Raw genomic sequence first — 24885 nt, 5'->3', positions numbered from 1 at the left:
GGTGTGTTTGGTATTATAATTTACAAGGCCAGTAAGCTTGACAGGTGAATTCAAATTCTTGCTTAGAAAGTTCATTCCAACTAATAAATCATGTTTCCAAATAGTAAACGTACACTTTTGGTGGTTTAAACTCATTTTTACAAGGAAAATCATATTTATAAGCTGCTATGCATTTATTATTGTCCCATTTCCAATCCTTAGGACATACCTATCACAATAATAATACTATTTACTAGGGCTATACTTAATATACAGTTAATACTAAACTAAAGAGTAAGATAATAATTAATATGGAAGTTAGAAAAAATACTTGAGAATAATCTTTTTCACAATTATCTAAGCAGTCCCAGAAAGCTAAGCATTTTTGACTGAAAGTTTTCTTCAGTTCTGGAGTTGCGATTTGGCTAAGCTTGACGAATTTGTCACATGGGCCATTATAAGTATTTGGAGCTATACAACTTTCAGCTTCCTCTTTCCAACCATAAGGACACTTCCTAAACCAACACTTTATAAAATGTAGGGAGTAAATTGTAAATAACAAAACTAATTTTATAACAATAAAACTAGTTCAAATATTAACACTTAGTAAATAATAGTAAAATTAGTGTAAAAAGTACTTGAAATAGTTTTCTTTGCATTTGAGTTGTGTGTCAGGGGATCTTGGTGGAAACTTAGCGTTACAAGTGAAGGCCCAAATCCTCTTAAAATTAGGAGAAATATTAGTAAAATCCACTTTTGTACCACATTGAGTGAAATTGTGCTTAATTTCACCCATTTTAGCCCTGCAAATAGTACGCAAAATCTTCCCATCCAACTTCCGCTCAATTTTCCAGCCCTCAGGACAAGGCTCTCGTACATAATCTTCGTCCATCATCTCATCACTATACAAATACTATTAACTATATAGATAATTAAATATTAAATGGCTGGATTAATAGATAGTTGTAATGTACAATTGTAATCTGCATGTGGAGTTGGATTTGAGATTGTAGCGACTAATGATGGTAAAGCAATTTGGTACAAAAAATTGATAACTTTTTGGTGCTATGCATATGTTCTCATACTTATCCCAATTATCTACACGATATTAACTCGATGAATAATTAAATAATAGGTAGATAACTTGGTACATGGACAATTGTGTTTATTTTTAACAATATTCGATGAAATTTGAAGGAAACTTGGTCCGATTATTTTCTTCTCCAATTTATCAATTGTATACTAAATCATCAATATAACAATGCTATATACTTAACTACACTTTTAGATGCGTAACTAAACTCTGTACAAATTACTTGAAGTGTTGATAAGAAATTATCATCGTGTGACAATTTTCTAAGTTTGTATAATTCTTTTAATTGTCGTTGTAACACGTCAATTGGAGTGTTGAGTTCATTAATTTGGCTCTTTTTAACAATTTTAAGCTCCGGCTCAATAGCTCCATCTTTGTAAAATTTCTGAGTTGGAGCGTTTGGTTTTGGTGCGATCTGCTCATTTGGGTAAAAATCAACCAAGCAAACGTTGGCCCAAATGTTCTTCAATTTCCTATCAAACTTCGTAAAATTAACCCTAATCTGACAAGGACCCTACAAATTACACTAACTAGCTTAAGATTACTTGATAGTCAGGAGGTGAAAGACATAGTGAGGTGTTAGGATCAAATTTCCATTTATATGGACATTTTTCATCCAAGTATTCCTCATTACGAGTTTTAAAATTCCTATACACATGTTAATCACTATTATATATACTATAGTTATAGTGACGGGAAATATCAATTGTTATACCATGTCAAATTGTACTGATAAGTTTTAGAGAATTTATCTTGAAGATCTTTGAAGTATAATTTACCTTGAAATTTAGTGTTGTATTTATCATCTGGGACACAAAACTCGTTTCCAGAGTATTCAGACCCAGTATAACCCAATGAACAATTTTCACTAAAATCTGACAAATTAGTAGTGTTTAATAGGTTATTGTCCCACTCTAAACCACATTTTAATGTTAACTTTTCCCTGTCCTTTGATAAATCCTCTAATGATATTGAATTACAAACTCCCATATAACTCTCATGTGGTACACACAATTCTTCTGCATCCGCATCAGTGATAGTGTTATTTTAGAAAATTTGTGTATAACTAAGTAATTGGTGTAAATCTTAGTGATACCGTGAGTATACCAGAATTTGGGACATTGTAAGATGTTTTTGGGAATAAATGTTAATTTGTTTAATTTACAAGGCCATTGAACTGAGCAGTCATTTGATATTCGTAACTTGTCCAGAGGGGTTTTATCTGAAAAGTCCATGACCCTGTCACAAGGACCATTATAACCAGAGTCTGCCTTACAGTGTACGCCGTCACCCAAATAATACTACACATATTTATACCACTATTATAATTATTTAGAGTTAAGATACCCAATTTTGAGGACAAAATGAAGAGAAATCAGGCTCACAATCGGAAGATTCAAAGTTTTCCAAGTTTAACATTTCACTCGCTTTCACAATCGAGTCCTTAATCTTAGTCTCCAATACTATAATTAATATTATATAAATGTGTAAAATATAGTATAAATAGGGGTAAAATAAGGATCAATTGTTGTAGATTAAGGGAAAATAAGGGGTTGGAATTACTTTGTAATTGAAGTTCGTCTGCGATATTTCCATAGTGTTTAAGAGTGATTTCTCTTAATATGTTAAACAATTCGGTACATTCTGAAAAAATTCTACAAACTGAGAAAAAGAAAATGATTATTATTTTCTCAAATTTCATCCGAAAATTTAAACATCAGCCAAATTTATATAATGTTTATAAAATTCTTTATGAGTAGTTTACACATTTGAATTTTACAATATGAATCTTACAATTTTTAATATTATCATTGAGATAACACTGATTTATAACGTTTATGTGTTAATTAAAGTGTAAAAAAGTGAGAGAAATAAGAATGGATGTCGTACCCCATCATAGAAATGAAATCGCCTATAAAAGTATCTTTTATGAAAATTTTGTTACTATGTTTTAGCTTTGTTGTTAATTATTTTTTTTAATAATTTGTTGAATCAATAATATTTGTTAGATTCCATCAAGGTTATGGAATTATCATATACATACCATATTACCTCATCGCAATATTGTATTCATCCCAAATAGTCACCCAATAAATAATATAATATAGTTTATAAAGTGTTAAAATGCCAGTATTGTATAATTTGACTTTGAAGAAGCCTACGGGTGTGACTGCGAGTGTTCCGGGGAGTTTTTCAGCTCCGAAGGCACAGGAATTTGTAGTTGCTCGAGCTCACGTGCTTGAACTTTATGGTTTAAACGCTTCTGGGAAATTGCAGCAACTTGTGAGTGTTGAAGCCTTTGGAATTGTAAGAGCCCTCGCAGCGTTTAGACTTACAGGAGCACAGAGAGATTATTTGGTAGTCACATCTGACAGCGGTAGAATAGTAATTCTCGAGTACTCAACACAGACAAACTCATTTAAAAGATTACATTGTGAAACGTATGGGAAAACAGGTATTACCCCTTGATATATATGTATATGATCTGTAGTCATTAGTATATAAGCCCTTATCTTAGATATTGGATATCTCTGTTGATTATGTATTTAGGAGTGAGAAGAATAGTACCAGGACAGTATTTAGCAGTAGATCCAAAGGGAAGAGCGTTAATGATAGGCGCAGTAGAACGCCAGAAATTTGTATACATACTAAACAGAGATTCAAAAGCAAATCTTACAATCAGTTCACCACTAGAAGCACATAAAAGCCATTCAGTGTGTTTTGATCTGGTAGCTCTAGAAGTGGGTTATGATAATCCGATCTTCGCATCACTAGAACAATCTTATGAAGCCATCGACACAGTACAGATGGATATACAAACAAAGTTGACAAAGGAAATGGAAACAGATTTATTGCGTAAAGGATTGTCGTTTTGGGAAATGGATTTAGGACTGAACCATGTAGTAAAGAAAGTAACATTGCCAGTGGATTTATCAGCACATTTGTTGGTACCAGTGCCAGGAGGACCAGGAGGTGTGTTAGTTTGCTGTGAAAATTATCTTGTGTATAAAAATTTAGAACACCCTGATGTTTTCTGTTCATACCCAAGACGTTTGCAAATGGCTGAAACCGATAGCCTATTGATCATTAACTATTCAGTGCATAGAATGAAGGATTTTTTCTTCATACTACTGTTATCAGAGTACGGAGATTTGTATAAGATAGAATTATCCCACGATGATACTACTGTGAGTGAAATAGTGGTGAGGTACTTTGATACGGTGGATGTGGCTAGCACGATGTGTATATTAAGGTCAGGGTACTTATTTGTAGGGTCAGAATCAGGTGACCATAAACTATATCAGTTCACAGCACTAGAAAATGGCGATAAGGATGTTATCTGCACAAGTTTACACCCAGACGCTAAAAATGCAATTATAGCTTTTAAGCCCAGGAAATTACAGAATTTAGCCGTCGTAGATAGAATGAATTCAATGGCACTGGCAGTGGATATGAAAGTGGTAGATGTGCTGGGATTAAACAACTATGATATATTTGTAGCATGTGGGCGCTGGTACGATTCACGACTTAAATGTTTAAGATATGGTTTTAATACTGAAGAGTTAGCATTTAATGAGTTACCAGGTAGACCGAAAGCCGTTTTTACAATTAAGTCACTTGAGTCCAACTACGATGAATATATTATCATATCATTTCAAGGCAATACGCTCGTATTATCAATTGGAGAGGCTGTTGAAGAAGTCACTGATTCATTCTTTCTCACTTCAATTACAACTCTGCACTCTTGCCACATGGGCTCCACCAGTGGCAGTGTGGGTGGTGGAATATTTGTGCAGGTGCATGATGGAGGATTTAGATATTTAACAGGTGACGTAGTTAAGGAGTGGAAAGTTCAAACAACGAAAAGAGTCAAATTAGCAGATAATAATAATACACAATTGGTATTAGTGCTAACAGGGGGTGAAGTAATATATTTCCAACTCACAGAAGCTGATGTGTTAGAGTTGGTAGAAGTGGGCAGAAGAAACTTATCTACAGAAGTGACGTGTTTAGCAGTACAACATCAAGTCTCAGGAAACAAAGCTGAGTTCTGTTGTTGCGGTAGTATTGATAATATTGTAAGAGTTATGAAGTTGGACAAGACATTAAAGTTATGTTCATCACAAATCCTAGGGAATAATTCATTACCAGAATCAGTAGCATTGCTTACCACAAGTAATACCATAGTCATATTTAATAAATTGATAATATATAGTTAATACATTATTAAGTATATAGTTAGGTATATAGTTGATATGGTATTATTCATACCCCAATCCCACTTAAACCACTATCTATTGTGTAGGTGTTGATGAATTATATTTATACGTTGGACTGAATAACGGTGTGTTGATACGTAATACAGTTGATGTGGCTGGGAATTTAAGTGATCAGGAATCAAGATTTCTAGGCGCTAAACCGTTAAGACTTAAATTAGTCCAATATCTGGACCGTCAATGTCTGCTACTGTTGACTGTGAAGACATTTATTGTGGTGCCAAATTATCCAACTAGTGGGAATGGGAACCTCGAAATACTCCCGGTCTACATCAATTCCACTAATGCAACCGTCACATTGTCACCCAGTAACGCGATGTTGTCAGTGGATAGCATTGATACGTTCAATAGTTTACTGTGTTTGAATGGGTTTGTGAGCATATTGGGAAATAGTTTGAAGATATTCCGTTGCCTAGTTAACGGTGATGTTTTCAGTGAAATTACAATCCCATTGGAATATACACCGAGAAAATTAATTTTACTACCCTCTAGCACATTAACCCAGGGTGCCCTTAATACAGGAGTTAATCCGGCAGTACCACAGGGTCCAGTGCCAGGTCAATTGAATGTGTTACTGTTGGTAGTGGAGTCAGATTACAATTCATATAACACAGAACAAGTGGAAGAGATTAACAAGGAAATGACGTCAATACAATTGGAAGGAGATCATTTTGAACCTATGGAATTGAAAAATTACAGAGCGGGTCCAGGCAAGTGGAGTTCATGTATAAGAATCATAAACCCAGTTAACATGGAAACTATAGCAAAGTTGTTGTTTACAGAAAATGAAGCAGCGACTGCAGCATATAGTTGTGTATTAAATGGCCAACAATTGCTAGTGGTAGGAACCATCAAAAATGCACATCTATACCCATCCAATAACGGTATGTTATACATAGTTTGATTATATAGTATAGTTTTACAGTGGTGCAATAGTTATATATCATCCCTATATACTTGTATACTTTTTTATTTAGTGATATGCTTAGTTATTTAGTGATACAGTAAGTTGCAATTTTTTACACTATTTAGTAAAAAATAACTCTAACTGTAACTAATAGTATAAAAATAACTAATAGTATAAAAATAACTAATAGTATAAAAATAACTAATAGTATAAAAATAACCAATAGTATAAAAATAACCAATAGTATAAAAATAACCAATAGTATAAAAATAACTGATAGTGTGAACACATTTTGTAGATGATGGGAACGATGAAGTGGAAAGCAGTATCCGTGTGTATGAGTATGATTCCAACTATGCAAATCTGGGTAACACAGGATTCTCAATTAAGCTGCTCCATGTAACAAACACCAAGGGCTGGATACGGTGCTTTAATAACTATGAAAATAAGTTATTGCTCTGCGCAATTGGGAGTAAACTGAGAATGTACGCCCTGGGAAGGAAGCAAATGTTACTAAAGGGAGAACACAGAAGTTTAACGAGTAACGGATTTATGGATATTAAAGTGGTAGGAAGTAGGATATACTGTGGTGATATTAGAGAAAGTGTGCAGTTACTGAGGTTAAAGTTTTACGGTGAAGATTTGGGAGAGTTTGAGTTAACAACCACAAGCACAGGCCCGAGATGGCTGTCAACAATGGAGTTACTGGATTATAGCACCGTGATTGCCGGGGATAAATTTGACTCATTGTTTGTGTCTAGAGTACCACACAATGAGGATGTTGTAAGGAGTAATTACTTTGAGTATCATAACCAGTTTCACCTAGGGGATATAGTGACGTCATTGCAGAGAGTTAGGATTAATCCCATACACTCAGAAGTGGTATTGTACACCACGCTGATGGGCTCAATTGGAGTGCTGATACCATTTGTTAGTAAGGATGAGCTGGACTTTTTGCAGCATCTGGAAATGTTACTGTGTAACCAAATTGACACAGTAACAGGAAGAGAAGTGCAGATGTTCAGAAGTTATTATTTCCCAGTACAAAATATCGTCGACGGAGATTTATGCGAAATGTTCACGGCTCTGGGAGATGAAAAGTTCAATGTCGCGAATCAATTAAATCTAAAAGTTGCAGAGGTTGTCAAGAAGTTAAAGAACATCAGAAACAGAGTCTTCTAATTTTTTATCACTATTATTACTTGGTATATTATTATTAATCACGTTATTTGGTCATTATTTGGTTTATTAGTATTTATTATATTTTTATCACACTATTCTTTTCTTCGTATTTATTTTTAGTACTATTAGGAGCATATCTGGTGGTTAATAGTAAAATAATGGCATATATATCTATGGAACCTTCCCATAACATGTTACTAATATTACTTAAAATGATAAATAGTACTATTAATTGGATTAATAGTGTGGAAAATAATAAAATAAATAAATGTGACGGGAGTAATAAAAAATGTGTACGTAAATAACGTGATAAACTCAAGTAAAAAATTGGTGTGGTGTTTATAAATTTGATTTACGGCGAATTTGTGGTAAACTAGCTCTAAAAACAAGTAACCGTAATAAAAATAAACAATATGAATCAAAATAATCAGAAAAAAGTGAGAAAAAGATAAGTTGACAAGGTGTGTGGATGTGAAATTTTAAATTTTTCAAAAAATACACGGAATTAACTCCTGAAAATTCGTCATCGTAAAAAAGGTGTAAAAGGACAACAAAACTGGTGGAGTGACATGAATAGGCCAAGAAGGAAAGAATCTGACATTATTCCTTGTCTTTATATAAGGGGGGGTTAGGTGACAAATATATACACTTCTTTAATTTTTCAGCTAAATTAAGGGGAATTTCGATGAATGTAGTATTAAATAATATAATTATTTAAATACGTAGGGAATATATAGTGTCACGTATGGTAATAAAGGCGTAAAGGGAAGATTGGGGAATTGGACACAACGTCAAGAAGTATACCATACACACAAATGTAAGGTTTCTATTCTCTCATGTTGGGTACACACATAACTCACTCTTCCTTTTCTCTACGACTTCTTTTAACTCTATTTTCAGTTCTAACCTAGTATTAAATTTGTCAATTCGGTATTCCCCCTGTTAACCTACTTGCAAAATGACACAACTATCAGACTCGGTCAAGAAAGATGTTGAATCATCGGAGAAAGTGAGCCAGCGTGTACGCGACACATTCACCTCAAGGGATGAGACAGACCGGACCAAGGAGCAGTACTCACAATCCAGGGACAAGAAATCCGATGATTCTCCATCGGAGTCATCTGAGAGGTCCTCAAGGGATAAGTCAAGGGAGGCCCTATAATTCTCTAGATGATTCTATACCATATCAGTAATCTAATACCCAGTGCTACTAGGTTCGAACTCCCCTCTAACACATGCTATGCTATGAGTACCAGTGTTGAATATTAAGTCTATGATGTGTGTCGTTAGGGATGAGTGGTAAGATTCTGGTGGTATAGTGGACTTTAATCCCTTTTAATTTTTAATCTCATACACACGTCATATGCACATCTATTACATATTTCATATAGTACCGTGGTTATATTTGTAGCATGGTTATGTTGTTGTATTGTATGGGGTAGTGAAATACACATAACAATTATTATTTGAAATAATCAGTGAGAATAAGTAAGACCATGGTCTCTGTAGTGAATTCGATGAATAACGCGGCAGAGAAGGTAGAGAAGAAAATGACAGACACGCTCAGCGGCAAAAAGGAAGAAGAAAACTTGGTTGAACAAACGAAGAAGAAAGTCGACGACGTCACTTTCCAACTCAAAAATTACTTCTCACAATCTTACGAACAAGTCAGAGAACAAACGAAAACCGCCTATGAAAAAGTCGCTGAAACGCTCAAATCCTCGTTCAAGTAATATCTTTACACCCTTTTAAAACTTTTCACTTTTTTACGAATTTTGACTTCTTTCACCAATAATTTATTTTTTTGATAATATTTGACTGGTGTTGATCAATTCCAATATTTTAACCAAGTATTTGGTTAAATAATGTTCTATAAAAATTGTATACATTAACATAATTCATATTATTGGCACAGTTACTGATTATATAATAATTTCCTTAATAATAACTTAATGGTTTGCTGAAATCCATTGAATATTGGACGAAAAATTGGATAGGATGATTAGTGGCTGATGTGTGGGGGTTGAGATAGAATTAATTAGTAATTATAACATTATTATTAAGAATTAGCGAGTTTTATAAAAATGGCAGAGACGTTGGATTCAGTAGTAAGTTCAGTGACTGGAACGGCAGAGAAGGTGAAGAAAGATATGGTCGACACATTCAAGAGCGCGCTGGAAAAGTCGGATAAAGCCACTGAAAATTTAGCAGAGAAGGTAAAAGAGACGTTTACACTCGTGTCTGACAAGACTAAGAATTTTTCGGAAAATTTCACCTTCGACGTCTCACAAAGCGCACGTAAAGTCGCAGACTCAGTCACCGAATCATTCGATAAAATGCCTGAGAAGGTGATGGATACACTCAACTTCGTCTCCGACGGAGCTCAGGATTTTTTCGGGAAGATGAAGCATAACGTTAATGAACTCCTCGAAACTAGTACTAGTACTACAGTTGACAGTGGCGTTAAAACTGATTCTACTCTTACTACCACTAACAATACTACTACTACAGTTGATACTAATAGTGTGAAAGTTGAGAATAAAGTGGATAAGTTGGAGAGTTTGAAGAGTACGGTAGAGAGTGTGGTTGAGAGTATGAAGAGTGGAATGGAGAAGGCATTACAACCTGAGACAAGTTCGAAAGAACCAGAATACGTTGAAGAAGAGGAAGTTGTCGAAGGTGATTGGAAAGCACCCAAAGTATTCGTTTACACAATTACTACTTAGTTATTACTATAATAATACCCTATCAGGGATACCATTAGTATAATTAGTACTCTACTAGATGCTATTAGTATGATAATGCCCTAACAGTAATATTTAATACCCTTATCCGGTTATAATAATGACGTAGGTAGAAGTAAAGGAGATAAAGGTGGAGACAGGTGAGGAGAATGAGGATGTGTTTTGGAGTCAGAGATCGAAGTTGTACCGTTGGGCAACTGATACTGACGGTTCTGGAGTATGGAAGGAACGTGGACTAGGTGAATCGAAGCTACTACGTCACAAGGAGACAGGCAAGATTAGGTTCTTGCTAAGGCAGGAAAAGACTTTTAAAGTTGTAGCAAATCACTATGTGTGGCAGACTAATAACATGTGTAAACTCACACCTAACGTTGGAAGTGATAAGATTTGGGTCTGGACAGCACAAAACACTCTCGAAGATGAAACTAAAGTAGAACAACTTGCACTCAAGTTCCCAAACGTCGAACAAGCCAAACTCTTCAAGGAAAAGTTTGATGAAGCCGCTGAAGTCAACAGCAAATTATTCAATTAATATACTATACACTCTATATACGTGTGTGATATACTATATACTATGTATCATACATAAATATAAGAGTTAATTAAAATTATGGAACTAATGTAGGAGGTTGTCCTGCCCTAGCCTGTTGATTTTGAACGACACCTTCAATGTATAATTTTAAAATTTTGATCAAGATGATTGTAATACAGTCAAAGAGTAGAAACACCCCAAGGACAAAACTTCTAACCAAATTTACATCATCAACCATTAAAACGTCATCGTCAATTAAACCCTTGTTTACATTGACATTTGAACCACGAGAGAATACAAGTGAGGCTGTCAAACCGGCTACCAGACCAACAAATGAAGAAACAAATATCCCAGTTTTATGACTTAACCAAGGGCTACTCAAGGCATTACTATCGTTAGATGCCTTGGAAGCAGTGATCATAATTATGACAACCTCAACAATGACAAGTATAAAAACTAACAACATTGGTGAAAATATACAACAAATAACTTTCTTAGCCACTGATTGATTTTCTTGGTTTTCACGCGTCGAAGTCCTCGCTCTTTCCACACAAAGGCCAACTAAACCTGAAACCAACCTGCCAAGAAAGTCGAAAGCACATTTAAATAACAACAACTTGGCACGACCCAATAAAACATCATCTCCAGCAGTATATATACTCATCAAATAAAGTACTACACAATTATTAACACTATACATTTGGTATTATATACTTGGTATTATATACTTGGTACTATATAGTTAAAACCAAGTAAATTGTGTAAATGCGGTTCCCCTTGGGGGACATTAACTATTATGAACTTACGTGAAACTACTGAGAAAATTCCAGAAAGAGAACTAGAAATTAATAACACAATGATGCATTTAATTTGTCCTGAGAGTCGACGTAGACCCCTGAAAAGTATCCTGGATTTATTAATAGCATTGAACTTCATCCAAATCCTGTGATCACTGTCATTGAATTTGGTGAAAAATATAATCATTATACTGGTCATCAAAACTAATACGAGAATAATTGACATTTTGTAAGTCAGAAACTTGGCCAAATTAGCCCCAAGGCCGGCCATAAGCTCATCATAAACTGTGAATCTGCCCAAAAATTCTGAAAAAATGGCTGCAATTTCACCCAATGGGTATCCTAAAAGGTGGAACATCAACTTCATTGGTGTTTTCCCAGGAACAAAACGGTCGGTGATTAAAGCCATTCCGATCATCGTAATAGCTCCAATACCTAAACTAGCACCTGCATTTGTGATGTAAAAAAAATATTTTATCCCGTCACGAGAAAGGGCAGTTGAATTCTTAACCAGCATATGGGAGGGTATAATCATACCCAAAAACATAAAAAGAGTAAGGTATAGTAATATTTCTAGCCAAATTAAACTCACAGGAAAGAAGATATATGCTAATAAAAGTCCCGAAAAGTACAAGGCAACTGATATTATCTCAAAATTAAAGCCGAAAGATATGGTGTCAGCGGGATTGAGCTTAAAAATTAACATAAAAACTTTCGCAGCTTTGTCGTGAATTTTAAGTCCGAAAGCGGCTAAAATGCCCAGACAAAACCAAAGAAAGCAAGAAAACACAGATTTCCAAACTGAGGATTCAGAATGGGATTTACTTTCGTGCCTTGCTAAAACCTCCATTTTAAACTAAAATAACAATTTATTTAAATTTATCGCAACTGAAGCTTTTTAAAATTATTTTATAAGATATTTAGTGAAATATTTAAGTAATCTACAAACAGCAGCAGATTGCAAGTAGCCATATATTTATGCAGCTATTTTCCTACCCAGTAGCAATTTTTCAGCTGTTCTTTCAGCTGATAGTTATTTTATATGCATTTATATATAATTTTCGATTAATTGGCTGATTAATTTTTGAATATTATTGAATTTTTAAATTTTTAACATTTTTTATAGTTCAAATTACTTATCACATTAATTTATAAATTTTTGTATTCTACTCCTAATTTACTAGTATTTACTATTATTGTAGCCATAATCCTTTAATAGTTAACTATTTAGCATTTAAAAGGTGTTATTTGAATGGCGTTATCTTACTCAGTTAAACTACTAAAGTAATAATATACTATTATATACTAATACTAGAATAATAGTGAATATGTTAATGTACGAGATTAAAGATAAGGATGATGTTTCCTGATATTAGAATCGACTTTATGGTACAGTTCGGTATAATCAAGTTTATTATCATATTCTGGTAACTTTTTAAGCCTGTTTGAGAAATCTTTTAAAGGTTTAACAACTAATACTGCACATGTTGGCCTTTTAGAGTGACAAACATCAGATAACACTCTTTTACTTGCAACGTAAGCATAGGAAATTGATAGCTCCTCACATAGGACTGGCACATGTGAGACTACATCCACAGGATGAACATCAGAAGCGAGTAATACAATTCCAGTTAAACCCTTACGAAGTGACTTTGTGACGTCCAAAACTCCTCGTTTTACAAGTCTTGTAAGTGCCAGGTCTTCAGAACTGTTGGTCTCCAATTTCTGCTGTTTTGCAAGCTTTTCAACTGCCAAAGCTCTTTTTACAAGCTTCAATGAACGTATTAGTGATTTTCCAGCCAATTTGGGCCTAGCAATTGGTGAAACATATGTGGAATCCTCCAACATATTATCAGATGCTTCCATAGCCTGGTTCATTTTGAAAATATTATTTTATAGTTTTAAATTAGATAATGGAATCCCAGTTAATTTAGATATAATTGAGGAATATTAGTTGCAGAATTTGGTTGACTGCATATTAGTCAAATTATTGGAATAAAATTTTAAATTATTAATAATATTTAAGTTTAAAATTAATTTAATTATTTAAAATAAATTTGACGCCATTTAAGGTTAGAATTGTGTTGTTGGATTCCCAATATTGCTATTACTTTGAACCATAAATTAGAATAATTAAATTGTAAATTATTATAATTACATAATCATGAGTATAAGTAAATAATTATGAGGTTAATTAGAACGAATTTTCGATTTTTGAGGTTTTTATCAAATTTTAAAATTCCATCTTATACTTCAATTTCTAACTCTTATACTATACACAATTATATACATCAAGGTATAATAATGGTGTATATTTAATACACTATGTTATAGTATTCTATAATCTGGTGTTTAGGGAGTTTAAGGAGTAAAAGATTCTTTTCAACTGAAACTGAAGTAAATTTGGAAAAGGTAATAAAATTTTGTTTAATTTATTTATTGTTAGGAGATTGAAGAAAAACTCAAGAAAACCATTGAAACTGAAAAGATCCTCATTTTCATTAAAGGAACCCCTGAAGATCCTCAATGCAAATATTCCGCCAAAGTACTACTCTACTCATTTTTACTATACTTTTACCTACTTCTATATTTAGTTTTATTGTGTACTAATCTTATTATATAAGTCCTTAGAAAATGTGTTAACTCCCGATAACTATTTAATCCACATAACTAATACCATATTAATGATGTTGTAGTTGATAGAAATCTTGAATAATTATAAGTTGAATGATTACGCGTATATAAATGTGTTTTCACATGAATTATTGAGAAAATGTGTAAAAAACATTAGTAATTGGCCAACTTTCCCTCAACTTTATGTCAATGGAAAACTCGTTGGGGGCTGCGATATCGTCAGTGAATTACACACCAACGGACAATTGCAGAACCTTTTCCACTCCAACAGCTGATAACTTTAGTTTACAAAATTTCTGGTTTTTTATAATAAAATACACAATTTTTTGTAATCAACTGTTGAAATAAAATAAAAAAAGTAATTAAACAAATTTAAGACATTATATATGGAATTGGAAGTAACTGGAGTAAATGTATAATATATTGAGGAATATGATAAATTAATATATTAAATTTACCGTGTGTATTATAATTGTCTAATTAATATTTTACACATTAAGTGAATAAGAATAGTAATTCGTTATGCTGCCCACCAGCAATGGAAAATTTGAGGGTAATCTCCGACTAGCATGTTAATAATTTACGTTAATCATGAATAAAATAATTTAAAAAGCTTAAATCTGTGAAGAAATAATTTGCATGCAGTTAATGCAACATGGAATCTAATAAGTGTTTATATAGTTAGTAGATCAAGGAATTTTACCTTAAAAATGAACAGAATCTTGTAAAATAATTATTTAAATCAATATCAAAGTTGGATGAGAGTCGAGCGGAAGAATTGTGTGTGTAAAATATTGGATGGAATTCGCCGGATGTGTTAAGTTGCATGATAATATGTGTAGGCAGTTTTACACACTTTTAAGACGCCAACTATATTATTTTATGGTAATTTAATATAAATCCGGCTAATTCGTATTATTAATGTGAGTGTGTGATTTTTATGCCCTTTCTAATTCGCAAATTCACGTAATTATAATGCAAAGAATCTGGGGGCTACGACTATGAGATGTATGTATTTTCAAATTGTGTAAAATATTTTTAATATGTTTTTATTACAATTTTTTATTTCAATATTTTTTACATAGTCTTTTCTTGCAAATAATAACTTTTTAATCATTTTCACACTTTTTCTTTACTAATAATGCTACTATACCGTTGACTTTTCTGGCAATTTTATCATTGCCCATACCATTTTTTTGCCAATTATTCTTTAAATTCGTCTGTTAACACTGATTTATTGCTAATTTTAACTTTGCCCGTAAATCTCAGCGGTGATTGATCTGGTTTGAGCTTACTGCTGGCTGACTCGGTTTAGTTTTGGTTTGATTTCGGGTTTAGAATAATTGGTTGTGTATTTATCTCTTTAATTGAGTCTCATGGATATTACTTGTTCAAATCATTGTTAATGTAGTGAAATCCCCGTGTATAATAATCTGTAATATTTAATGAAGTTTCAACCCTTTCTTTATGCAGTTTCTTTCTAGTTCAGTAAACTATTTAAGTTTTTCGCACTCCAAATTCAGTTTTCTTTAGTATTTTGTCAAATTCAGTTCTTTTTTCTCTCAAATTCAGCTTTTCGTAATTTCAGCACTCAAATTCAGTTTCTGTTTAGTTCAGTAATCAAATTAAGTGTAGTAAATTAAATACAGATTTGAAAAAATGGAGTTGAAAAGAGGTTTGATGAATGTATATGAAATATTGAATAATAACAAGAAGAATGCAAGTTTGTACTATAATCGTTTAACTGTTGTCAATAACCTGAGGCGTTATCAGAACAGCCACTGCTGGATACACGAAACTACACACCCGATCCAACCGTTCCCCAATACTCTCAAATGTCACTGCTATCAACATAATAACACGGTTGGTGGTGCTGGTGACGAAAATAACGGTTTGGGGAATCCTAATACTGGTTACTTGGTCAGTGGTAACACATTTGGTGTTAATGGTGCTGGCCATGGCACCCTACCTGAGGAATGTGATGAAGTACAGTATGTGAAGAAGATACTGAGTGAAATATTATATAATAATATGATAATAGACTTTACCTCATCACAGTGTATATCAATAATCTACAATAATCACTTGTACTTATACTCAAATTTATCCACATGCAAGTACGCAAATGTGGTGAATGGTGGAAATGTGACCAACTGCAATGAGTGTAAAGTTGTAGAAAACGTACAATTTACACGTGAGCAGGTCCAAAAGGCACTTTACGAAATAGTTGAAAGAGGCGAGGATAACAAGTATGGCCTAACACTGTTGGAGCACTCAAGTGTGCCAAACCTGCTTGAGGGTATCGATAAAGTACAAAGCTCCGTCAAATCCATAGGTATTCTCGAAGGTCTCATACAGACTAATAATGGCAAGAAGTCAGATATTGACAATATCAACGTCATACACTGTGACATTCTCCTTGACGACGTTAATAGTGTTGGTAATATCAGTAATAGCGCTAGTGGTAGCAGCACTGTGAGAAGCATCGATGAAAATATGGAAAATCCTCTTACCTTCAATTTTACTGGTAATTCTGGTAATGTTGGTAATTCTGGTAATGCTGGTAATATCGGTGGTAATTTTAGTGCTGGTGTTGTGGATCCTACTATTTCTCCTAGGTTTGGACCTGACACCGTAGCGGAATGTGTAAAATATGCAAAGAGTTTAATTGAGAAGGCGTGTGATGAGTTGAATTCAATATGTAGTTCTTTGGTGAATCAGCTGAATTCATACTGTCAGCCGCCACTGAACATCTCAATAAGGTTTTTGGAACACTTCATGTGTTTTGAGTACCTGATTGAGTACAGCTGTGATTTGAATAGTTTGCAAAATACAATTTACGGCATGAGTTACATTAATAAGGAGAACGTCATTCTACACGAACTCATACAGCCGAATTTACTCTCGAAAAACACTATTCTGCACACCTTTAACCTCTTGCTAAATCGCATCAAATTATACATCACCAGCAAGACCACCAACGCAATGGACACTACTACAATCGATGACCCAGTTGAGAATACTAATATTTTGGACGCTCGTAACGCTATGGACACCGATAACGCAGTTGATGTGGATGGGGTGTTGGAGGGTGAGATAGGAACACCGTCACCGAACAAGAATAACTACATCACGAGCAACGATATAATGAGATCACTGAAGATGTGTGAGACTAAGATTGTTGATTCTTCAGATCCGAACAGCGTCAGTAACAGTAATACAAACACTTTCAACACCAATTCTGAAAACGTCTCACCCACCACCCACTCCTACACCACAAACAGTGGTGTGGTTGTCAGTGACGACTTTAAAACCCATGATGGTAACACTCTTAACTACATACTACAGTAAACACTATTATACAGTTAATACTATATTATTCGAATATTAAAATTAATAATACTGTTACTTGTATCAATGTTAATAATATTGTAGATTCTGTTATCACGAGTAAACACATACCTGACACCGCTAATGGAGATACTACAGAGAACAACACCAACATAATTAGTGACTCAACTGACCCGTTACTTACCGCTGATGCTAATGATGTTGTTAATGATGTTGTTAATGATGTAGCACCTGAGCCGGTAATGGAAGAGCGTGTAATGGATATCATGCCCTACTGGTGGAGGTTTTATGTGGATGATAACACGTTGGGTGAAGGTGAAATCAATGGCAGGTACGAATCGATGGGAATAAGACGTTTCACACGTTCATATTTGAAAGAAGAATCGAGTACGCCAAAGAATAAAAAGCACACCAACGGAGCTAACTACCTGTTAACTCGGTCAGCCTCTTCAGACTTTAGCACCAAATCCAATATTAACCTCAACTCATCAAGAGAAACCCTAACACCCACTGATCTCTCAACTAACACGCAAGCCAACGAAGTTCTACCTTGCTTCTGCACCAACTGTATTAATTACATTTCAAACATTACGAGAATTCTTCATGACGGTGACAGTTGCGGTGATACTGAGGATAAAATTGACACAACAGGTAATAAACAGTTAATTTCACAATTAATTTTAAATAGTTATACTGGTAGTAATACTGTATTACTATTATTAACAATACTATACTAATACTATAATACAATACTATTGCTAATCCCAATGCTATACTGAATTTTAAATACGAATATTGGTTTATTGATAATTGTGTAGATGTTGGGTTGGGAAGAAGTTTGACTGGTAGGTTATCAGGTGAGTGTAATGTGTCAGGAGTTGGATCATTTGAGACTATGAACAGTGATTTAGAATCAGATGATAGAATAGTTAATGGCCTGAGACGTTCAATAAGAACAGCGTTGGAAGTTGGGTCCGCCATTAAAAAGAAAATCAGCTCTGACTACAAGCCACTAATTGATACGCTTAACGTTGCTCTACTCTCAACCTTCAGACTTGGAGAATATCTTTTCACACAGTCTCCCAACAATCAGCTCTCCAGTCAAGGTGTTGGTAACGGATCCAGCCATCAACTTTCCAGTCATGGAGTTGGGCAGGGGCCTGGTCTGGGATATCAGGGTTCAAACGGACTAGGATATCAAAGATCAGTTTCTCAAGGACTAGAATACATTAATCCGCCCTTTGGCACCTGTCGCTCAATTAATTCATTCACTCCATCACACCAATCACACACTAACAGATCACACGAGTCGCATTTGGATAGCATGGAAATCATAGAGGAACTAGAGGACACTGTGGGTGAATTGATATACCTGGACATTGGAGTGGATAGTGTGAGGAGCACATTTGAGAATGACCAGTATTTAAACTACGACATCATGAGCGAAGATGACGGGTCGTCGTTCACGTCGGTGAGTTCAGCGAGTCCAAAGATGTTTAACAAGAGGAAGAGCCCGAGCAGGAGTAGGAGAGCATACAGGAGTTTAAGTAGTTTGGAGAACTTGCCAAGCAGTCGCAGAAGCACCAGGGACCTTTCGCAAACTGACGACATGTACATTTACGACATGAATAATTTAAGCGACAAGGGTGAATTTGAAGACTGGTACAACGAGGACAGTGACTCCAGCAAGAAGAGCGTAAAGTATGTCCAAAAGAGAATGCCCCCCAGCAGACCTTCAGTTAGCAATTTAACTGAGATTTACGGTTCTCAGGACATGCTAATTCCCATGGGCCCCTTACCTATTGGTGTTTACTTTGATGCTTCTCGTAAGCTCTGGCGTTGTCAATGGCGTGAAAACGGTAAATTCCGCACCAAGGGCTTCTCTTTGGGACACTACAACACTCTTGCTGACGCTCGCCATGCTTGCATTGTTTTCAGATGCCAGGTTGGTAACATGAACATTCAGCCTGAGTGGCTGACTCCCAACTACATTAAGGTGTCGGAATTGCTCAACAGGAGATCTTCTCAGCCTAGCAACAACACCCCTAAGAAGTCCAATCGCAAGAAGAAGCGCCAAGAAGATTTATACGAACCCTTCTCATAATTTCATCAACCCACTATATACATGTGTGTATTGTGTATAGTATATGTAATTGTTTATTTCTAGTATTAGTATATGAGGTGCAGAACTATTTGTATACAAGGTGTAGTAGTATAGTTGGTATATTACTAGTGTAATCGTATAGTAGTATAGGTATATAGTATATTTACAGTATTTGTATAGTGTATATAGTATCAGCATATTACGTATATTACTCCAGGTTTACAATACTGTAACTGATGTAAACATAGTACTATATACATAATACAGCATAGTGCTATGTATATGATACAACATAGTTTATGTATACTATGTGTGTATGAGATTATTGTGGGAGTATGGTTAATTTTCCATCTTTGTATGAGATGAGTAGATTGTCATGTTCTTTATATTGGTCGGAGAGAATTCCAACTGCGATTGGCGACTCGATTTGTTTTTGAATTGTGCGTTTTAGTGGACGTGCACCATATGCTGGATCATACCCAATATCAGCAATGTGACTCATCGCTGCATCATCTATTGATAGTTTTATATTCTTTTCCGCTAATCTGTTACTCAACTTCATCATCTCCATATTCACTATCTTCTTCAATTCTACAACATTATAATAGTTGTATAGTATTGTAATGGTATATAACTGGTGGAAGTGTATAACTAATAGGTGGTGGATAAATAACTAAAGGAGTAGATAGATGAATAACTACAAAACTAAAAAGTAAAAAACTAAGAAACTATATAACTATTCGTTTACAAGCTCCGTAACGGGTAACGCACCTATTTTAGTTAATGAATCGAAAACGATGAATTCGTCAATGCGATTAAGAAATTCAGGTGAAAAAGTCTGTCGAACAGAGGTCATGACTTTGTTTTTCATTTCATTTCTCTTTTCTGGATGCCTTGCAAGTTCAAGAATACTTTGACTGCCAAGGTTTGAAGTAAAGATGATCAGAGAATTCGTGAAATTCACCTTACGACCAAGTGAATCTGTTAACCTTCCGTCATCCAATACTTGTAATAATATATTATACACATCACTATGTGCTTTCTCACTATGATATTATATTAAGTTGGGAGTATTATGTAGTTAACTAAACCACTACTATGGTGTATAAATAGTATGTAACTGAGAATATAAATGGGTGTCCTTTAGTGACTAATTAACTAACTGTATATAACTAAGTAACTGAGTAGTTTTTGGAAGCACCGTAATGGAGATACATTTCATCAAATAATAAGATAGAATAGGGTTTTCTACGAATAGCTTCAGTAAGTAAACCGCCCTGTTCGTAACCGATATAGCCAGGAGGAGCACCAACTAATTTCGATACACTGTGCTTCTCCATGTATTCACTCATATCAAATCTTATTATCGCTTCCTCTAAAATGTTTTATAAGGAGTTATTCTTTAAATAGTTAACTAATTTAGGCAAAAAATAGTTAAAAAATATGGAATAACTGGGGTAATATGTAACTAAATACCCCCGTAGGGATAACTAAGGACTCCGGGGGGAATAACTAAGACCCCCGGAGGGAATAGAGAAGATAGTAATTTAGTACCAGAATCAAATAATTGTTCAGCAATGGCTTTTGATAGTTCAGTTTTTCCTACGCCAGTTGGTCCAAGGAACATGAGAGCAGCGATAGGCTTCTTAGGATCATTCATGCCAACTCTGGAACGTTGGACTGCATTAACCACGGCATCAATGGCTTCCTGCTGTCCAATAATACGTTTATGCAATTCATCATTCAGTTGTAAGATCTTCTCCTTCTGACTCTTTATCAATTTATTCAATGGAATTCCTGAAGCAATATTACCACACTATTACTGTGGCGAAGATAATTGGTAAAAAATGATTCCAAATAGTTAAATAACTTGAGTAATAAATAACTAGTTCAGAATATTGGTAGTAAAGTGGTACCAGTCCATTTTGAAACAACATTTGCAATATCTTCTTTCGTTACAGTATCCCTTAATAATATATTACCGCCAGTCTCCATCACCTGTATCACACATTAGTACTAATATGTACTAATACTAAATTAATTAAAGTTAACTGTATAAAGAAATCCCCGGGTATGAAGCCTGGTAACGAACCTGTTTGATGTAATTTTCATAATTGTTGACATTGGTTTTGAGTTGATTTTCAAGATCTGGAAGAGTTTCGAATCTCAATTCGGCGGCGTGGTTTAAATCAAAGTCACGCTCAGCCTTATCAATCTCGATCTTAACAATGTCAATCCTCTCCTTTATATTCCTTATGTTATCCACCAGTGATTTCTCCTTCAACCACATCTCATTCAATTCATCCTAAGGAATTATTACACTATTATTATTGTATTAAGTATGTATATGGGGAAGAGTGTGGAACCTTTTGTTTGGTTAACTCATTGACGAGTTTGTCGATATTTTCTAATCGCAATTTGTCATTCGGTTTCAAAGTGTCATTCTTCTCATTCTTAGATAATATTCCTACAAAATGTAAGGGAGGTATTTAATAATTATACATAATTAAATTTGGTTAGAATTAAAAAAATAGAGATAACTACGAAACTAGAAGGCAGTAGTGTGATACCGATATTATCGTTATCATTGAGTATAGAAATCTTTTCCATTTCAAGTTGCAGTAGTTTACGTTCAATGATATCCAATTGAAGTGGTTTACTACTCAACTGAATCTTCAATTTCGCAGCAGCCTCATCAATCAAATCTATCGCCTTATCCGGTAAATATCTATCACTACAAAAAATTTTACAGGAGTAAATATGATTTAACTATTTTTTAGAATTAATAACTATAAAACTGTGTAATGAATAAGTACATCCGTGTTGTGATACGTGATGTAGCGATTGGATAATAGGACAGCTTGAATTAGGGTTGAGTCGAGGATACGAACACCATGATGAACTTCATAACGTTCCTTTAATCCTCTCAGTATATTTATCGTCTCCTCTATATTCGGCTCATCGATCTAAACATGGAATTAATACTATAATAATACGATAAAAATAGTGTAAAAATAGTGTAGATAAATAACTGTGAGTATAGCAGGAATTGCCTGCATGCAATGCAGTACATAAATAGGCTGAAATCTCCGTTCTAGAGCCTTATCCTTTTCGATTTTTTGTCTATATTCTTGAAGTGTAGTGGCACCAATGCAGCGTAATTCACCTCTCGCCAGCATTGGTTTAAGAATATTTCCAGCGTCCAGAGAACCTTGTGACTCTCCAGCGCCAACCAAAGTATGAATCTCGTCAATGAACATGACAATCTCGCCCTGAGAATTCTCTATCTCACTCAAAATCTCCTTCAATCTCTCCTCAAACTCTCCTCTGTACATTGTACCTACTCATTATTATACGGCGGCACTGATTAATATTTAAGTATTCATTTTAAAATCAGGGGTAACTGGGGGAATGGAAAAAGGAGTGAATAACTGTGTAAAAAGTATACACATAAATGTAAAACCAAGTGAGATAGAAAACTGCGTAACTCACCTGCAACAATTGCAGCAATGTCTAGTGATAAGACTTTCCGATTTTTTAAAGAATCGGGAACATCACCAGAAACAATACGATTAGCTAAGCCCTCAGCAATGGCAGTTTTACCAACACCGGGATCACCGAGAAGAACAGGGTTGTTCTTAGTGCGTCTACTGAGAATCTCAATAGTACGTCTTATCTCATTATCACGGCCTATCACAGGATCCAACTTACCATTCCTGGCCATATCCGTCAAGTCTTTGCTAAACTTATTCAACAACTTGTAACTCTAAATTTTCAAATTAGTCTTAATAATTAAATTATAGTTAAGCAGTGTTATACAATGAATAAAATTGTCTAGTTAATATCAGATTCGCCTTTTAATATCATATTTTTGAATCATATGATAATAGTTTTATCATCATGTGGTAATAACAATGGTATGAATAGCGTTGAGATACGTTTTCGGTGTTTCTTGAAGTGATTTTACGTTTACCACGAATGGACAAAACGGAATCCTTTAATTTTTCAAGTGTTACTTTATTCCTTGTCAAATAAGGTCTAAAGAATTTCGTATCCTCAGCCGCCAATCCCAATAATAAATGATCAACACTTATATATTTGTCCTAAAACATATAAGTATGTTGCTGAGATAATTCAATCAATTTTATGGAAAATAATCTCCAAATTGTAAATGACAAAAAAATTGCAAATAATGAAACTAGTGTAAATATAAATATAAGTAAAGCATACGCCAAATTCTGATTTATATCGTTTGGAGATGTTGAGAACATTTTCGAGGATTCTGCCTAGGATTTTGCGATCACCGAATGAGCCTGACATTCTTATTTGTTTCCTAAGATGATTTTCAAGTTCCTTTTTAAGGTTTTCAGGATCAATTCCAACATTAGTTAGGACCCTTGTAACCACATCGTCATTGCCGTTAACCAGGGCATATAGTAACATATCGCCTTCAACATAAGAAGAGTCAAACTCATTTGCAATTTCAGTTAATGAAGTGATTGCCTCCCATGCCTTGTCTGTGTAATCTTGAGAGTTAAACACGTGTCCTCCATTACCCATCATCATTAACTTCGTGTCATGCTTAGTCTCCACAAAATCGTTATCTACACATTATTATATCAACGATATGGGTCAATTAGATAAATTTACGAAGAAATATTACAAATAGTTAAATAATGTAAAAAAATGTAAAATGAAGAGTAGCTAAAGAAGAAATAACTAGTGTACTATGTATATGATATGTAACTAAATATTTGGTACCTGAGACGGGATTGTAGGCGGTTTGCCCAGTATTGGTGATCATGCACATGGAGAAATCATGAGGATTATGCTCATTTTCATTAGTACCAATGAGATCCGTTAAGGAGAAGATATTTTTTTGATTTGTGGCGTTTGTCTTGAAATTGTCTCTGAGTTGCTTGGATTCCAAAGCATTGTTATTTATACTGTTAGGACTGTCTACTGTATTTAATAATAGGTGGAATCTGTGTTCCATAGGATTGCGGAAGGATTCCACACATTTTAGTAATAGTAGTATTACCGCCAAATTCCACATCTTTTGTACAACTTTTCATATATTTTTAACTCATCGTTAATCAATAGTAAAGAATCGGGGAAATATCATTAAAATATAATAAAAACCGAGTAACAACAATATGGTGTAAGAATTGCGATGAAAAAGAGAAATTCTTGAAATAGTATAGAATTTAAAATTCGTGGAAAAAATGTGTAAAATAAAGACAAAATATAATAAAAGTAAATTAAGCGGAAATAACTTAGTTGGA

The 24885-nt window shown here is 34.3% G+C and overlaps 10 protein-coding genes across 10 annotated transcripts; 6 read left to right on the top strand and 4 right to left on the bottom strand.

The window, feature by feature from the left end:
- Positions 1 to 5: 5 nt before the first annotated feature.
- Positions 6 to 2924, bottom strand: TpMuguga_04g00183 (uncharacterized protein). The gene is made up of 12 exons (XM_061305932.1): positions 2636 to 2924; positions 2420 to 2535; positions 2169 to 2373; positions 1788 to 2091; positions 1618 to 1720; positions 1296 to 1586; positions 1131 to 1221; positions 954 to 1077; positions 618 to 881; positions 311 to 494; positions 114 to 208; positions 6 to 80 (listed from the first exon to the last, which is right to left on the bottom strand). Exons 1-12 carry the CDS (start codon positions 2772 to 2774, stop codon positions 14 to 16), a joined length of 1983 nt encoding a protein of 660 aa, XP_061161100.1. The 5' UTR covers positions 2775 to 2924; the 3' UTR covers positions 6 to 13.
- Positions 2925 to 2998: 74 nt separating this feature from the next.
- On the top strand, positions 2999 to 7438 carry SF3B3 (Mono-functional DNA-alkylating methyl methanesulfonate N-term family protein; the record flags this gene model as incomplete). Its single annotated transcript, XM_758724.2, has 4 exons — positions 2999 to 3527; positions 3623 to 5248; positions 5379 to 6233; positions 6555 to 7438. The coding sequence occupies exons 1-4, from the start codon at positions 3197 to 3199 to the stop codon at positions 7436 to 7438; spliced, it is 3696 nt and encodes a 1231-aa protein (XP_763817.1). The 5' UTR covers positions 2999 to 3196.
- Positions 7439 to 8316: 878 nt separating this feature from the next.
- TpMuguga_04g00181 (uncharacterized protein) lies at positions 8317 to 8783 on the top strand. Its single transcript, XM_758723.2, has one exon. It carries the CDS (start codon positions 8397 to 8399, stop codon positions 8598 to 8600), a length of 204 nt encoding a protein of 67 aa, XP_763816.1. The 5' UTR covers positions 8317 to 8396; the 3' UTR covers positions 8601 to 8783.
- An 82-nt stretch (positions 8784 to 8865) lies between these two features.
- Positions 8866 to 9322, top strand: TpMuguga_04g00180 (uncharacterized protein). The gene has a single exon (XM_758722.2). It carries the CDS (start codon positions 8935 to 8937, stop codon positions 9169 to 9171), a length of 237 nt encoding a protein of 78 aa, XP_763815.1. The 5' UTR covers positions 8866 to 8934; the 3' UTR covers positions 9172 to 9322.
- Positions 9323 to 9441: 119 nt separating this feature from the next.
- Ranbp2 (uncharacterized protein) lies at positions 9442 to 10730 on the top strand. The gene is made up of 2 exons (XM_758721.2): positions 9442 to 10137; positions 10292 to 10730. Exons 1-2 carry the CDS (start codon positions 9523 to 9525, stop codon positions 10712 to 10714), a joined length of 1038 nt encoding a protein of 345 aa, XP_763814.1. The 5' UTR covers positions 9442 to 9522; the 3' UTR covers positions 10715 to 10730.
- Positions 10731 to 10790: 60 nt separating this feature from the next.
- On the bottom strand, positions 10791 to 12361 carry TpMuguga_04g00178 (putative integral membrane protein; the record flags this gene model as incomplete). Its single annotated transcript, XM_758720.1, has 2 exons — positions 10791 to 11389; positions 11521 to 12361. 2 exons carry the CDS (start codon positions 12359 to 12361, stop codon positions 10791 to 10793), a joined length of 1440 nt encoding a protein of 479 aa, XP_763813.1.
- Positions 12362 to 12840: 479 nt separating this feature from the next.
- Positions 12841 to 13646, bottom strand: nhp2 (Ribosomal protein L7Ae/L30e/S12e/Gadd45 family protein). Its single transcript, XM_758719.2, has one exon. The coding sequence runs from the start codon at positions 13387 to 13389 to the stop codon at positions 12856 to 12858; it is 534 nt and encodes a 177-aa protein (XP_763812.1). The 5' UTR covers positions 13390 to 13646; the 3' UTR covers positions 12841 to 12855.
- Positions 13640 to 14604, top strand: GLRX5 (uncharacterized protein; the record flags this gene model as incomplete). Its single annotated transcript, XM_758718.2, has 4 exons — positions 13696 to 13807; positions 13868 to 13923; positions 13958 to 14056; positions 14208 to 14420. 4 exons carry the CDS (start codon positions 13696 to 13698, stop codon positions 14418 to 14420), a joined length of 480 nt encoding a protein of 159 aa, XP_763811.1.
- Positions 14605 to 15306: 702 nt separating this feature from the next.
- TpMuguga_04g00175 (AP2 domain protein) lies at positions 15307 to 19600 on the top strand (the record flags this gene model as incomplete). Its single annotated transcript, XM_061305931.1, has 3 exons — positions 15307 to 17467; positions 17581 to 18147; positions 18315 to 19600. The coding sequence occupies exons 1-3, from the start codon at positions 15805 to 15807 to the stop codon at positions 19598 to 19600; spliced, it is 3516 nt and encodes a 1171-aa protein (XP_061161099.1). The 5' UTR covers positions 15307 to 15804.
- A 307-nt stretch (positions 19601 to 19907) lies between these two features.
- Positions 19908 to 24867, bottom strand: clpB1 (uncharacterized protein). The gene is made up of 14 exons (XM_758716.2): positions 24362 to 24867; positions 23831 to 24204; positions 23539 to 23703; positions 23093 to 23366; positions 22672 to 22940; positions 22433 to 22566; positions 22171 to 22334; positions 21967 to 22067; positions 21693 to 21905; positions 21517 to 21598; positions 21155 to 21397; positions 20816 to 20975; positions 20372 to 20646; positions 19908 to 20191 (listed from the first exon to the last, which is right to left on the bottom strand). Exons 1-14 carry the CDS (start codon positions 24654 to 24656, stop codon positions 19923 to 19925), a joined length of 3018 nt encoding a protein of 1005 aa, XP_763809.2. The 5' UTR covers positions 24657 to 24867; the 3' UTR covers positions 19908 to 19922.
- Positions 24868 to 24885: the final 18 nt, after the last annotated feature.

Source organism: Theileria parva, assembly GCF_000165365.1.
Source record: "Theileria parva strain Muguga chromosome 4 map unlocalized ctg_529, whole genome shotgun sequence".
NCBI classification, from domain to species: domain Eukaryota; phylum Apicomplexa; class Aconoidasida; order Piroplasmida; family Theileriidae; genus Theileria; species Theileria parva.
Note: the sequence above shows the minus strand (reverse complement) of the source record. Positions and strands in the feature narration are given on the sequence as shown.